The sequence below is a fragment of the Polyodon spathula genome, chromosome 25 (assembly GCF_017654505.1).
Source record: "Polyodon spathula isolate WHYD16114869_AA chromosome 25, ASM1765450v1, whole genome shotgun sequence".
Taxonomy (NCBI): Eukaryota; Metazoa; Chordata; class Actinopteri; order Acipenseriformes; family Polyodontidae; genus Polyodon; species Polyodon spathula.
Genome location: NC_054558.1, coordinates 945,760 through 961,550, shown reverse-complemented (window position 1 = coordinate 961,550; position 15,791 = coordinate 945,760). Strand labels below are relative to the sequence as shown.

Sequence of the window (15,791 nt, the reverse complement as noted above, 5' to 3'; positions counted from 1 at the left end):
TCTGCTGGTTGTCATGCTGGGCCTGTGCCGTCTTGGCTGCCCTTGTTGGCCCCGTTGACATTCCTGTGGTCGTTGTTTCTCATTTCCTAAATTGATCAGCCTCTGTATGCGCATACTGTGTACTGATTGACGAGCGCTTTCTGAAGTCATTCACTGGGATCAATATTGAAAATGTATGGAAATCTTTAGCACTGCTGACAAGACAGCACTTGGAGGAACGTCTGCAAAGCTGCAAGAAAGAGCCAGGTCTCCCGTGAGTAACATTGTGGATTCTACCAGGGGAGCAGCACAGGAACAAGGAAGGAGATGAGCCAGTTAACAGTGAGACAGACCGCAACAGGGGAAGAGGAGCTTCAAGTACAGGAAGACACTAGAGCTGGATAAACACCCTTTATATTCAACATGCATTGCATTAGTGGACTTGGTTCATCTATTTGCTCTGTAACAACATCCATAGTTGTATTGTCTGTATCTGAAGGAAAAGTTTAAATGAATGATTAGAAATATTGTAAAGGGCCCCTGCTGTGCATTGTGATGTAAATAAATAATAATAATAATAATGGTAATGTTCCAGGCTCATTCAGGGAGATGCTTTTGAACCCGTTTGAGGCCACAGGGCGCCTTTTAAGCTCCTCAGATTTGAAATAGTCATGAGGAGGTGATGACAGAAACAGACCGTGATATACATGAGATGGGAAGTGATATTAAACATCCCTGATCTATAAAATAAACACATGAGATGGGAAGTGATATTAAACATCCCTGATCAATAAACACATGAGATGGGAAGTGATATTAAACATCCCTGATCAATAAACACATGAGATGGGAAGTGATATTAAACATCCCTGATCTATAAACACATGAGATGGGAAGTGATATTAAACATCCCTGATCAATAAACACATTCATTTGCTGTTTGCTCACACACTCCAGTACGTCATGTTCCTGTTTTTATTCTTTCCTGTTTTCCGTTTCCTCCGGCACTGCACAGCCCCTGGATATATTTACCATGTACAAGGAAGCAGGGGGGGCTTGCAAACCAGATGTGAAATCCTGCAGTTACCTCATCTTCCTGTGCTTCCCCATCACCATGCTCCCCAGCAATCTAATAGAGAGGGGAGAGAATCCACATATGCATTTCTAAACCCCAGCGTAAGACCTTTCAATCACCCCAAATTGAGGCTTTACTGTACCACATCAAAACTGCATCTCTGTATATTTCTGGCTACTACTATGTGTTGCAATACACAGCTGTTCATATATTTCAAGACTGTCTGACCAGTCATTACAAAAGCAGATGGATGCAACAATTACTCAACCAGAGAACAAGCCAAGAACATGCAGCCTTGACTTTGATCCTTTTCCACTTGCAGACATGGTTACTGTTAAATGTGAGAATGAAAGGATTTTTCAAGGAAACACGATTGCAAACTCTGTTATGCCTCTGTGGCTGCACAGAGTTTTGCTTTGTAATCGAGACGGTTCCTGTGATCTTGTTTTTTGATTCCCCGCTCTGCTCTTGTTTAGTGGTCTCAGGTATAAGAAGCTGTCAACAGCTGCCAAAACTGGTCTAGCATGCAAAGTGTAGCTTTCTGATCAGACTGTAAAACAGATCGCTCTGCAATTTTGAGAAACGCTGCCACCTGGCGTGCTTTAATATTATTGTCTGCAGCCCGGGTGAAAATGAGAGGCATGTGTTGACTTGTCCAGTCTATACAGCAGTTTAAAGCCGGTAATTCATGCTTTGTGTTTGTGTTGAAGAGCCTGTTACTGAGTCCTGTGCTAAGCGATTAATGTTGGCAGAGTTCACATATCATAACTATCTCTGATATGTACATTAGTTCACTCTCTTTAGTCTGGAATTACATCTTGCATTGTCTGTTCCTTTCCATGTCCAGCATTTGTTTTAATCTTTGGAAACTTAGCTCAGAGGAAAATAACCCACAGCCTCCTGCACACATGTTTAAATGTGCTAATGCAAACGCATTACAGAAAACTATGTTAAACATGTTATTTGGTGAATCCACATACGCGATAAACCCTACCCTCGTGCCCAATTGCATTGTGAAGCTTTAAAGAGCCGTGCCAATAGCTTCTACCCCAGTAAATGTGCTTTTCATTCCTTTATCTTATTTGATCCTGAGAGGGGCTCGTCGTCAAGGCTGCGCTCCTTCACGTGAACTCTCAGGACTCAGAGCTGTGTAATGTAAACCCCCAGCTCTTTAGCTGCTGCTGTGCTCATGCTTTGCTGATACTGTGTTGTATTCCTCGGGGAATCTGCTGGACCCCAGGATCACCACTCTGTAGATTTGCAGAATGCATCAGGCAGGTTCAGGATAGGGGCCGTCTCAAAATTCCTATCCAGGCTGGTCTGGGTTGTTTTCTTAAATGGGTTTGCCTGTACATAACCTTATATATCAGTAGCTAGTTATCTACTGCTACTAATAATAATAATAATAATAATAATAATAATGAAAACGTGTCACTTTTGGGGTTCTCCCTCAAGAAAATAAAATTTTACGACGGTCCCTCACAAAGTAGTAGGCTTCAAGCCAACAGCATGGGTCCGTACAGGCTAATGGGTCTGACTAATATATGTGTGCGATTTCCTTAATCCCCCTGCTGGCTCTCCTGCTCAATTAAGACCGAAGCGGCTCTCTGCAGGACTCGTCATTTAACTGGTTATTGTTAATTGATCAATCTCTATAGGGATCAGTTACGGGTGACACTAACATTTCCATCTCCGATGTGCTGTCTTCATTCTAGCAGGGACAGGCAGGGGAGCTCAGCAGGGTGAAGGAGGGCTCCTTAGACTGGGGCTCCTACACACAACACAGCTCCGAAATAGTAACACCTTTCAGAAAGTATAACGGACCAGAGAATCAGCTGTATCGGCCTCAGTCTGCCGTGGTAACCACGCGGGGAACGAGCAGCTGAGTCTTCGATGGGACTTCAATGAGAGGCGCTTGTTTTGTGCTTTCTGTGATTAATCAGCGCTTGACGTTGGTTTCACATCTCTTGAGTCAGTAACGCATAAACAGAGCAGTTCCGTCATGAAGTTGAAAGCGTATTGTGCCAGACGTTCTCACAGTAACGTTGAATGAGAAATGATTTGAAGTGCAAGCAGGATTGCTTTTTAATAGTGCTCGTGTCGTGGAATGTTTTTACAGTTTAGGGTCAAATGCCAGTACAGTTTTTTTTTGGTGCCTCGACAGTATTAAAGGCTTCCCTGATGCAATGCTGATTTGTCACCTCCTTCATCTCACCGTCTCGTTGGTCTCTCCCACAGACCCGGAGTCTCAGAGGAAGCGCACTGTACAGAATGTTCTGGATCTGAGGCAGAACCTGGAGGATACCATGTCCAGCTTGCGGGGGGCACAGCTGTCTCACAGGTGAGCAGAGGATATCCCATGAAAGGAGTTCTTTGGATGTTTAGCCCATCCGACTAGTGGCAATGTGGTTTCCTATTACTTAACAGACCTTAGATACAAAGGAGTTTGAAACTGTTCCGGTTTGTGTTGAGTGCTGAACATCATTCGGTATGGTATGTGGTCTTGGCTTCGTGTACATCCTTATTTTATAATCTGCAGCATTAATGTGATGTAGGCCGTATACTGTCTGCAGTGGTAATGTCAGCCAAACAACGCTAGGCAGCTGTTCACGTCAATATCATGCACTTTGATTCACTAGAATGGTCCATTAAAGTTACACAGACATGCACAGAGGACAGAGAGTATATAATAGCTCTGCATAATTGCATTCAGACGATCTGCTGGAGAATGAAGCGCGCAGCAGAACGAGCAATATCTGTGTCCTACATACAAGAGACACAAGATACCAGCGAGCCCGTTCTAGTCCCTTCAAGCAGGAAACGCATTGCATCCCCTGTGAAATGAATGAGCCACACCCCAAATGCGTTTCTTAGCTGCCCTGTAACAATACGAGCACGCCGGTTTGAAAAGACGCTTCTCTTCCTCACGCTGTGTCCTCTGTGCTAATGTACAGCCCTTGTCAGCTCTCTGTTCTCTCATTACCGGAGTTCATTCACATCAGAGACTCTCTTTTTTTTAAAGGTGGCGCCCCTGAGATCAAAATATCCATTCCCATCACCTTTGATAACCTCCAGGCCCGTTCTCACCAGATCTTTTATTACATTTGAACTTTCTAATGCATTTTCACAGTGTGCTGGTGCAGCACTGCAGAGCAGCCCTGTGCTACAGGTATATAAACATGCTTCAATCACCTCCACACCATCTCTGCTTTGACTGCAGGGTCCACAGCATGCTCTTCAAGATTCTCTGATAGTTGCCATGGTGATAGATTACCGCTGTCTTTTTTGTTATCCCAGCATGCTTTTCTCTGTGTGTACAGTATACTGTATATACAGCTATGGCCAAAGGTTTTGCATCTCCCTATAGAATTCACTCGAATGAAAGTCGAATGAAACCTGCTGAATAACGCGAAGACCTCCAATATTCTCACTTGAAAATGGTGTATTGCTTTTTCCAGCACATTGTACACATACATAATTAAATAACCACTTTGCTGTGCAGTGAAAGGTAATACAGCTTCTAGCCTTGTCTCTCCACTCTGCATCCTGCACGTTCAGAATTTTTGGGCACGTTGTGCCTGCCCAAACCGCAATTTACAATCTCACTGCTCTGCCATGTCAAGCCTCCTCTGCATCCTGCACATTCAGAAACCGTCCACCGCATTTACAATCTCACTGCTCTGCCATGTCAAGCCTCCTCTGCATCCTGCACGTTCAGAAACCGTCCACCGCATTTACAATCTCACTGCTCTGCATCCTGCACATGTCAAAGCTCTGCCATGTCAAGCCTCGTCCTCCTCTGCATCCTGCACGTTCAGAAACCGTCCACCGCATTTACAATCTCACTGCTCTGCCATGTCAAGCCTCCTCTGCATCCTGCACGTTCAGAAACCGTCCACCGCATTTACAATCTCACTGCTCTGCCATGTCAAGCCTCCTCTGCATCCTGCACATTCAGAAACCGTCCACCGCATTTACAATCTCACTGCTCTGCCATGTCAAGAAACCGTCCACCGCATTTACAATCTCCTCCTCTGCATCCTGCACTGCACATTCAGAAACCGTCCACCGCATTTACAATCTCACTGCTCTGCCATGTCAAGCCTCGTCCTCCTCTGCATCCTGCACGTTCAGAAACCGCCCACCGCATTTACAATGTCACACTCATCAGGAGACCGTCGGTTTGAAACGCAGGTGAAGTGTTTGTTTGTTTTTAAAATGATGAATCTATTTATACAGACACAGTGTTCATTGGGCCATGTGTGTCCGTTCTGAAGCACTGTTGCAGACGTGAATGTGCTGTGTGTGTGTTTTTGCTCCTGTTCAGGGTGACAGAGCTGTGAAGCATTTGGATGTAAATAGATATTTTACACTCCTTCTTTTTTATTTGTGTTCTTTGCACTTGGGATTCCAGCCTGCCCAACCCTCTGTCTATAATGTGAAGGTGGTTTCTCACCAGCAAACAGCCCTCATGTTACCACTGTGCAGGTGTCAGTGTGATGCTGTGTCCGGCCAGAAAGCCAATCCAGGCCCAAGGTTATTCAGCTTTATTCCCAATTTCCTGCAGAGGGATTTGCAAACCAGGAGACAGACGCCTTGCTTATATAACCTTGCCCTCAATCCAGGAGCTGGTTAATTGGAGCTGTTTTCAGGCTCCCATTCTGAGGACGGATGACAGTGGAGGGGAATGAAACATTAACGCTCCTCTGGGCTGGAGGGCAGTTTTGTACCAGGCAGTTCACAGTGGACTCCACTGTGCAGTCTGACAGTTGTGGAGTTTACGAACGAGCCTCTGTGTGCAGTGCAAAGCTACTCCCTATGTAGATGGAGGAGATAGCAGGATATAGAAAGAGGGCTGTGTGATTATACAGTCAGAGGATGACGATATTCAAGTGCATCCCAAACACGCTCGCCTGTGTTTCGTTTCAGTGAGAGATTTAAGCAGGGTCTGCCCGGGAGAAAGCTGTGTGTTCAATGGTTATTGTTCTCCGAAGCTCATTATAAAATGTAACTGCTGTCGTTCAGATGAAACAGGAGAGCTGTTGCAATCAGACTCGTTGCACATGAGCTTCAGTATGCAGGGAAACTGCACAGGCTGCCCTTTTTGTTTTCTTGAGAACTAGGCAAGCATATAAAGGTGCCTAATTAAAGAGTAAATTGCACACCCTATGCCGTTTTATTTGAACCACTCTCTTAGCTGTTGTGGCGTGTGCAGCCGCGCTGCCCCGATAATGAAGTGCATTATATGCAGTAGCTGTCTTTCAAATGAATTCCCTGAACACACGCGCGGTGCTGTCAGCAGGTTGAGGCGGTATCGATGCCTCTTCCTCCTCCTCCTCCTCCTCTCTCCGATACTGTATGTGCAGCCTGTGCGCTCCTGATTCCACGGCTGTTCCAGGCTCATTCCTCAGCCGGAGCGTGTCGCAGTTTAAATCAAGATTCTCGTTAGCTTTAGAAGTGTATGTGCTGATGGGATGCTCTCCTCTGATCCATGAGGTTTCTGATATCTAACATTGTGTGTCTCTCTCTCTCTGTCTGTCTGTCTGTCCCCCAGCTGCCTGGAGAACAGTGTGTGCTACGACAGCGATGAGGCGAACCCTCTCAGCATGTCCAGCATGTCCAATCGCTCGTCACCCCTGTCCTGGCGCTACGGCCAGTCGAGCCCACGGCTGCAGGCAGGAGACGCCCCCTCCTCGGCAGGGGGGTACCATGGGCAGGGTGCCCAGTACGGGGCGCACACCATGCCCATGCGCAGCCCCAGCAGGCTGACCCACATCTCCAGGCTGGACCTCATCGAGGGTCTGGACCCAGACGACGCAGACCTGAAATCAGGATACATGAGCGACAGCGACCTTCTGGGCAAGTGTATGCAGGAGGACGAGGACGACGACCTCACTAACGGGTAACACGCCTTGTACCATCACACTCCCTTTGCTAGCTACCCAGTGCAAAACCTGTGTGTTAAATAATTCTGTGCTGAATGCCGTGATGTGTTGTCAACTACGTCTCCCAGAATGCACCGCCGTGCATCACTTATACAGCATTCTGGGTATTGTAGTTCGATTCACCCTCAGACTGCTTTTCATAAGGTATTTTATCTCTGAGTAGACTACATTCTTGCTTGTTTAGACTCCGGGTGGACTACTGGAAAAATAATCCCCTGAGTTCAGGTTAAACTTGAGTAAGTCTCCCGGTCTCCTGGAAGCAGGTTTCAATCCGCTGCTCCTGAGAGAGTGTCTTGGTGTTTCTCAGCTTCAGTTTCAGAGTCCTGACGTGGTTTACGGAGGTGTGGTTACATGCTGTTCAGCTTGGATAATAAGTGCACACGGTTACAAGCTCAAGTAATATGAAGCTGGCTTGCTGTCCAGTTGTGTGTCTGGTTGTATAATTGAGTGGTTTCTCTAGTGCCTGAACTACATTGTGCATTCCTGTGTTTATGGTACAGTGGAAAACTGCTCCATAGTTCAACCAGTTAGCGCAGCCATTTGTTTGTAATTAAGTGGTTTCTGAACAAAGCCAATCTCTGTTCAATTTTTATACGGTACAGAACAGCAGCACTGAATTTAATGGAGACGTGATTCACACACGGTTCATGCCCAGAAAATTCACTTTTTTTTTTTTTTTTTTAAAAGCCTAGTCAAGCTTTCTTTAAGTTCAAATGGAAAATTAATCTAAATTAGTAACATCGCCTCTGCCAATCAGATTTCAGGTTCAGCTTCACAAGGTGCCAGGTAAGAGGAGGTGCGGTACTTGGAACTCTTCCTAATGTGATAAGCAACACAAAAACATGAAAATGTGATGGTCAGAGGTCCACGGCATTAACCATCTGCCTCCATGCCACAGGGGCAATTCTCCATGCTTTTACTGTGCTTTTATGATGGTGGTGAACCAAGATGTTACAGTTTCGCTATTGCAGCCACTTAGAATAGTGATCTGTTAGGAGGTCATCTTTACCAAACTACAAATAAGACTTTTAGATTGCTGATACTGACCATGCCGTGACCAGTCAGTAATACCCCTCTGAACAGACAGCTGTAAATGTTTTCCATGCTTCTCATACACTTTTGAAAGGGAAGGTTTCCGCAGCTGTTAACAGCATGCATTTCATTGTAATGGCAGGGCTCAGATTATAAATCAGCTGGAATTTAGAGAAAGTCTGCCCTTAGCTTTATCATGCTTGAATGTGATTCTATTATACTTTACTACGCTTCTCTGTGCTAGAGCTGAGGGACACTTTGTGGCTTGGAACTTGGAGATGATGTTTCATGCCACTGCGTGGCACACCACGGGAGGCTTGGGGTTTAATACAGCAACCTCAAACTAGGTCTCCCGTTCTCCTGGAACCGGGTTTCAAGCCACTGTTCCTGATAAACTGGCTTCACGTCCCCTCAGTCTATGGATTAGGTGAACAGGTGAGCCTCTGAAAAGACCTTGTGGGGCAGTGCAGGTAAGAGGACACAGTTACTGCTTGTGCTGTCTCTGCTCTGTGAATAGAGAGGAACCAAAATACCATAAAAATAAGAGAACATCTGAAAGATCTAGAAGTCTTTAAACAAGACCCCCCCCCCCGCTCTATAAAAGCAACACAATAATGAATAGCAGTCGCCCCCCCGTGTCTCAGTTTGTCGAGTGCAGCTGTGGGAGCGTTGGTGTTAATTTGTAGTTGTTATTTAAGGTTCACTGAGAGTGGGATCTGTGTTCACCACACAATTACCCAGCAGGGGCGGACAAATAATTGGTGGGGGGAAATAAAGAAGAAAAAAAAAAAACACAAAATTGCATCCGTCAGCCGGGGGGGGTCAGTGTCGTTATTTTTGTTGTTGGCTTTGCGTCGGCCCTTCGCAAGGCATGAGTGGAGGGTGCCATGTCAGCACCAGCCTTCCAGAGCCCTGCTCGGTACTTCAGTGTTACTCTGAATTTTGTTCTCGGTTGCACAGACAGCTTTGCGTGTTTGTGCTCCACTGATCTTTAAATCACTGAGCAGTAAATAAGTCACCGTGTCCTTCGGCTGTCGTCTGCAGCGGATCCCAGCATGCCGTGCGATGCCCCCTCTTTGTTTGATGTGCTGCAGCTCGGAGAAAACGATTCATCTCCCTCCATTGAACCTGCCATGTTTTGCAGCACTGACACGGTTTCCTTGATTTTCATTAAACCCTGCTGTAAATAGCTCCTTCCCTCCCTCCCTCTCTCCCCCTGGTTTAATTTATTGCAGTGTCAGAAAGCAGGGCAGTCCTCTGGAGGTGCGGTTATCAGCCTCCTGCATGTAGAGGATTTAGATAAGGTAGCAGCGCTGAGAGGATGCGGTTAATGGAAGCTGTTTGCTCAGGTTTGTCTTTGACAGAGTGCTGGCAGCACGTTGCTCCCCGCTGCATGTGTGAAAAAGGGGACATGGAAACGTTGTCTGTTTAATGCTGCCTCGATTAACGCACAGAAGGAAGTGGTTAGGGATTAGGAGAGACGAGCGAGGGGCTTGGAGTTAAAACAAATTCATGCCATTTGAAACCAAAGCTTTTCCTTAATTTCATGTTCTGAGCTGACTTTGCTCGTTGTGTTTCCCTGGTTATTTTAACCACTTCACTGTGTTCGTCTGTATCAGGCATCGGCTGTTTTCGAAAATACACAACATTAGCCATCTATTAATCTACCTTCAGTGGGATTTGATGGATTAGCCCACACTGTCCATATCGTTTTATAGAGTATAGATCTGCAGTAACATCGCACTTCTCATGTAGTTACGTAAGCTGTTATGCACTCAATGCCCAGCAGGTGGCATCAGCGTATGTTCGGTTTCTTTTTTTAACTGGCTTTACCCACAGTTCTTTTGTTTTGGCTTTAGGTGAAGTGGTCGGAGCAAATGCAAGGATTCTTCTTGCTAGTAAAGATGCGGAAGGCAATGCCTACATGTATTAGTGCTCAGAAGTAGCACTCTTCTGCCACTTTTCAATGGATTTCAGAAAGGGCATGACACAGTCACGATTTCATCTTCAAGCTGTTTGTTGCACAGTTCTCTGGTAGGGAGGGAATCGATCGATTGCAGCGTAAATGTCATTGCTGTTAGAGTGTGTGTGTGTGTGTGTGTGTGTGTGTGTGTGTGTACAGCCTTCCTTATTCCAGTCAACTCATGTGACAATGTGACCTTTCAAGCCTTCCTACATTCTCTGTCTATATCAGTATGTAGTGACAATGTGACCTTTCAACTGACCTTCCTACTTTCTCTGTCTATATGCCAGTATGTAGAGTAGAAAGGTCACATTGTCACATGATTTGAATGAGGAAGGCAGTTTGCCCTCGATTCTCCAGTCAAGCTCAGAGCCAGGTGAAGGTAGATTAAGAGGTCATCTGTTATTGGAGTAACAAACCACTCTGAATGATTGCGAACTGTAAATATAACAAGGGAAATGCAATGCTGTGTGTTTCATTGCACTGCACAGTATAGCTGAGTGCAGTATTCTCAGTGCCTGGCAGGGCTGTGTGTTTCATTGCACTGCACAGTATAGCTGAGTGCAGTATTCTCAGTGCCTGGCAGGGCTGTATGTTTTCATGGCACTGCACAGTATAGCTGAGTGCAGTATTCTCAGTGCCTGGCAGGGCTGTGTGTTTCATTGCACTGCACAGTATAGCTGAGTGCAGTATTCTCAGTGCCTGGCAGGGCTGTGTGTTTCATTGCACTGCACAGTATAGCTGAGTGCAGTATTCTCAGTGCCTGGCAGGGCTGTGTGTTTCATTGCACTGCACAGTATAGCTGAGTGCAGTATTCTCAGTGCCTGGCAGGGCTGTGTGTTTCATTGCACTGCACAGTATAGCTGAGTGCAGTATTCTCAGTGCCTGGCAGGGCTGTGTGTTTCATTGCACTGCACAGTATAGCTGAGTGCAGTATTCTCAGCGCCTGGCAGGGCTGTGTGTTTCATTGCACTGCACAGTATAGCTGAGTGCAGTATTCTCAGCGCCTGGCAGGGCTGTGTGTTTCATTGCACTGCACAGTATAGCTGAGTGCAGTATTCTCAGTGCCTGGCAATGCTGTGTGTTTCATTGCACTGCACAGTATAGCTGAGTGCAGTATTCTCAGTGCCTGGCAGGGCTGTGTGTTTCATTGCACTGCACAGTATAGCTGAGTGCAGTATTCTCAGTGCCTGGCAGGGCTGTGTGTTTCATTGCACTGCACAGTATAGCTGAGTGCAGTATTCTCAGTGCCTGGCAGGGCTGTGTGTTTCATTGCACTGCACAGTATAGCTGAGTGCAGTATTCTCAGTGCCTGGCAGGGCTGTGTGTTTCATTGCACTGCACAGTATAGCTGAGTGCAGTATTCTCAGTGCCTGGCAGGGCTGTATGTTTTCATGGCACTGCACAGTATAGCTGAGTGCAGTATTCTCAGCGCCTGGCAGGGCTGTGTGTTTTCATGGCACTGTGCTCAAACTGGCTCCGATCTCTGATGCAGGTCAAGGTGAATGAAAGCCCTGCGGGAGTGGAGAGATACTGCCGAGCACAATCTGCTTTTATTAATTAGAGAGGAACGGTCCTGTTTGTCAATTCAAGTAGAGAAAGACGTCCTTTAGCAACGAAAGCGATTCCAAGTCTAGTTATTTTAATGTATAAGAAACTCTTACTGTTGCAGTCTTGTCCTTTTTGAGTTTAGAACTATAACTTCATCTGCTCAAGCAGGAGCTAAAACAAGCAGAAAAACATGGTTTGTTGGGGTTTTTTTGTCTCGGTTCATGTTCCATGTATAATTTTGGCTGATTGGAAAGCACTGTATAAAAAGCTTTGATTAGGATCGTTTCCATGGTGTCACATGGTTCAAACACAGGCTAGTGTTCACCACAAGGACTTTTCCACTAACCTAACCTGGCTATTTATAGCAAACAGGAACAATCAAACCCCTTCAACCTATCGGAGATCATTAACAAGTGCTGAATCCTCTCTGAAAAGTGTATTTGTATCTCTGGGCTGCATAATGGTTGCTATAGAAACCTTTGTGGAGAGAGTCTGGATTTCAAACACAGCTTTTATTTTCTCCCAGGAGTGCCTGATTAAAGCAGGATTTGTAATGCCCAGGACCTCACAGCTAGGCAGATACCTGACTCTGAAGCAGAGAGCTTCACGATCCTCCCTGGTTTTTAGGCTTGTCTCGCAACATGCTTGGTTGCATTTGCTGTTCCAGTGTTGGGTTGGACACGCGTTCAGATTTGTGAGATCATTAAGATACAGTGCCTTCCACCCAGTGGCTGCTGGGGGGCTGGTCCGTGTGAAAGGATGCAGTCAGCAGTGTCTGTTTGCTGTGTTCTTGTGTGGTTTAGTCCTCTGAGCTCTCTGCTAAATCAGGAGCAATGCAGACCTGGTATCCAGAGTGTATCATTATTAACAAATCTAATGCGGGTGGCAGCCCTGTATGATTCCCTGCACTAGGGAAGCGGTCTGCGTGCGCGTGCGTGCATGCGTGCGTGTGTGCGTGTGTGTGTGTGTGTTTGTAGTTCTATGTTCTCCCTGTATGAGACTCGCCAGCCTCCCTCCAGGTGCTGCGTCAGACTGTAGCAGTTTGTTTAATCCAGCAAAGGAGAAGAAGCTGGCAAATTTCAGACCCCTGTTCTATCACTATGGCAACACAGTCCTCTATGCGACGTTTGGGCCGTGAGGTGTGTTTAAATGAGTCTTCTTTCTCCTTTTACTAACAGAGGGGGGTTCAGTAGCGCTGTTATAATGGCTACAGTGATGCCCCCAGTACTGGAGAATGTTACCTGGTTGAGTGTTTGAGTATTACAATTAGAAAAGGGACCGTTTTGAAAGTCTCTCTGCAGACGATGTGAATTCTGGGTGAATTCAGTTGGTGGTAGACAGTACATAAATAAATCTCCAGTATCTAGTGTATCTAGGGTTCAGACCATTCAGTGTCTGGTTTATAAAGCAATATAATATGTAAATAGGGTTTGTTCAGCAGGCTGCTGATTCTTAGTGCAACCCTTTCAGCTCTCCGTGCATCTGGATTCATGTGCTGTGACATCTTGCTATTTTCAGAGTGTAAATCCTCATTGAGCTGCGCTGCCACAAACAGAACGGAGAAAAGGCAGCTTCAACGCTCAGCCGGGTTCGAATGATGCCGTTGCCATGGCATCCGCAATAAAAACCTCCGTTCTAACCCCCCCCCCCCCCCTCCCCCCCCGGGACAGGCAGGTCAGGCTCTGGCGAGACTGTGAATTCTAATACTGTATGAGAAATACAATCGAATTGACGTGACCACGAGGCCCACGAGGCCCACGATATCCACGCTGACCTCACTCTGATGCAAAGAGGCCACGGTGTTGGAGAACCTTCCAGGATAAACATGTTCCTCTCCAGATAGGATTCCACAACGCCTTTCCATTTACACTCGCTCTGGTTGTGTTTCAATACTGTAATTAGGTCATGCTTTTGCACACACACTGGATATATTAGCTGTATATACTGTGTGTGTGTGTATATATATGGGTTTTATTTTAGCAGTGCAGCACAGTGTTATGATACATGTAGCCACACATTAAGAATTACTGTGAAACAATGCACACCCCAATAGTAGGGTATGTCTCCACAAGCTGCTGCCTGTGTTAATTGATAGGCCCCCATTGGGAGCCTTGCCCCATTAAAGATTCCCATTAACAGCAGGCTGCCCCCAGGCAAGGAAGTGAACTTGTGGTTTGGAGGAGATTGTTTTCTGGTTAATGAAACCCATGTGTAGTTGCTCCTGCAAATCGCTTGTGGTTTTACACGGCGTGCAAATCCTCTCCACTCTAATGGGAGCGGGTTTACAGGCAACTATGGGGGATTAAGAATGTGATTTATTAATGCTGCACACTTGCTTTGTCGTACTGTTAATAAGAGGGTTTTCCACCATTCCAGAGTAAATATCAGTGCATTTAAAGCTGTGGTCATTCTGCCTTAAGTAACTTGTTTCCAATGTCTTGCACCCTGTTCGCGTTACCCGTATTATGTGCGTTGGCGTTTAGGATCAAACACGATCCTCACGTGTTGAGAGCGTAGTGAAAGGCAATCACGCGGCTTCAGCGTGGATAATTGAACTGCAACGTTACATCTCCAGCAAGGGACAGGAGCTGTGTTGTGAAGCCGTTGTCTAAAACACGGCTGAATTCATTAATCTAAAATGTTACTCTATAAAGACGAGTGGAGTGGAGCAGCGGGAAGGGAGCTGCAAGTAACAAAGTCTTTTACTTTTTTGATTGATTCGTTGTTCAAATGGCAATATGTTCCCTTCCAGCTATTAAAATAAATAAACAAAGTAGATTGAATTGAGCCTTTAAGGTTTAATGTTTAGTGTTAACAACTTGGCAGTTTCCAAATGCTAAAATCATTGCCAACAAATATAATCCCTAAAGTCTTTGAATGGGTCGTCCATGGTAAGAAAAACCTAAAGCAAGCTGTTCATTGTGAGGCTAAGCTGAAGCCTCGGCTCTTTGCATCGTTGCATGTGGAGGGACGCTGGGCATCTATCACTCTGTGTTACTGTGAAGGCTTGGCAGTGTTTCTCTGGTAAGGAAATTGATTTCTCGTAAGGAATTTGTAAGACATGATTTGTTTTTCACTGGAAAGGAAGGATCAGTTTTGTCTTTTTAATCTGTCTGTCTACGGTATCTTTTAGAAGCTTGTGTAGAAGCGTTTCTTTTGATTTTACGTGGTGTTCAATAAAAGATATAAATTAAGTTCAGATAGTTTTAATTATGCCTCAGTCCCAAAATTCTAGGTGATGCTAAACTTTTGGCCATAGCTGTAGATTGATTGATCGATTGTCTGTCTAGAAATCCTGAGACAAGTCTATCAATCCAGACCCTGGCAAAGGCTTCTTGACAGCTTTATTCTAGCAATGCAAGGGTCTGTCCAGTAATACTGCCAACCTTTCAAATATGACCCTCTGGCATTTTCAAACACTGGACAGGCAGAATCGCACTGAAGAGATTTACAAGCACCGTTAAATGTCTGATTTCCGTAACCCTGGTCCTCCAACACCAGCCCCTGTCGACACACGCAGTTGTAACACGTAAACAGTGGTGCAGCAGCGCGATGGCATCCGTCTGCCGGTGTGATTGTATTGTCACGCTTGCTTTTTAAACAGGGAGGTTCTGTTGGAGTTTAGAAACCGCTCTGTTGAATTCAGGAATCGTGTTGACGCTGCTCTGCTGTGAGCGAGCACAGCCAGGGGGACAGTGGGAGTGTGTGAACCATGACTGCAGCCCGCTGAATTGTGTCGATGTGTCCTGGAGGGGTGAGCTGGCTCCCCCTGTGGCCTGGGATGGGGGTCCGTGTCCATCACAAACAGCTGCAAACATCTGCATCCAGCATCAGCACATCTGGAAGGAGTCAAGGCAGCGCGGGAGGGGTGGGTGGGGGGTTAGATTGAGTAACACTAACACACAGCCACAGGGAATTTTAATTTTTTTGGATAGGGCTGTTTTGAACAAGACGTATTGGTTCTGTAATAAAATGACAACTACTCTAAGAATAACAAAACTCTGTTATTGTGCAATAGTTTATATTAGTATCAGAGCGGTAATCCAGATGGAATCTGGCCGAACCCCCAACAGCAATGCAGTGATGTGCACTAAAGGGGAAGTGTAGCACGGTGTGAGACCTTGGATAATATTGTCAATGATTGCCTGTAATTTTGCAGACTGTCCCTCTTCTGTTGCAATTCACTGGTGCTCTACACTGGCAATGCAAATGTTCTGCTCCAAGGAGGAGCGTCCATGCAAAAGGA

General features: G+C 45.8%; 1 protein-coding gene across 4 annotated transcripts in view; it reads left to right on the top strand.

Moving 5' to 3' along the window:
• The window catches only part of LOC121299580 (neuron navigator 1-like), a 73,848-nt gene that overhangs the window by 15,007 nt on the left and 43,050 nt on the right, over positions 1-15,791 (top strand). For all 4 annotated transcript variants that reach the window (XM_041227375.1, XM_041227374.1, XM_041227376.1 and 1 more), the window contains 2 exons: positions 3,293-3,395; positions 6,609-6,956. In XM_041227375.1, the coding sequence (XP_041083309.1) occupies positions 3,293-3,395; positions 6,609-6,956 (451 nt within the window). The remainder of the gene's footprint in view (positions 1-3,292; positions 3,396-6,608; positions 6,957-15,791) is intronic.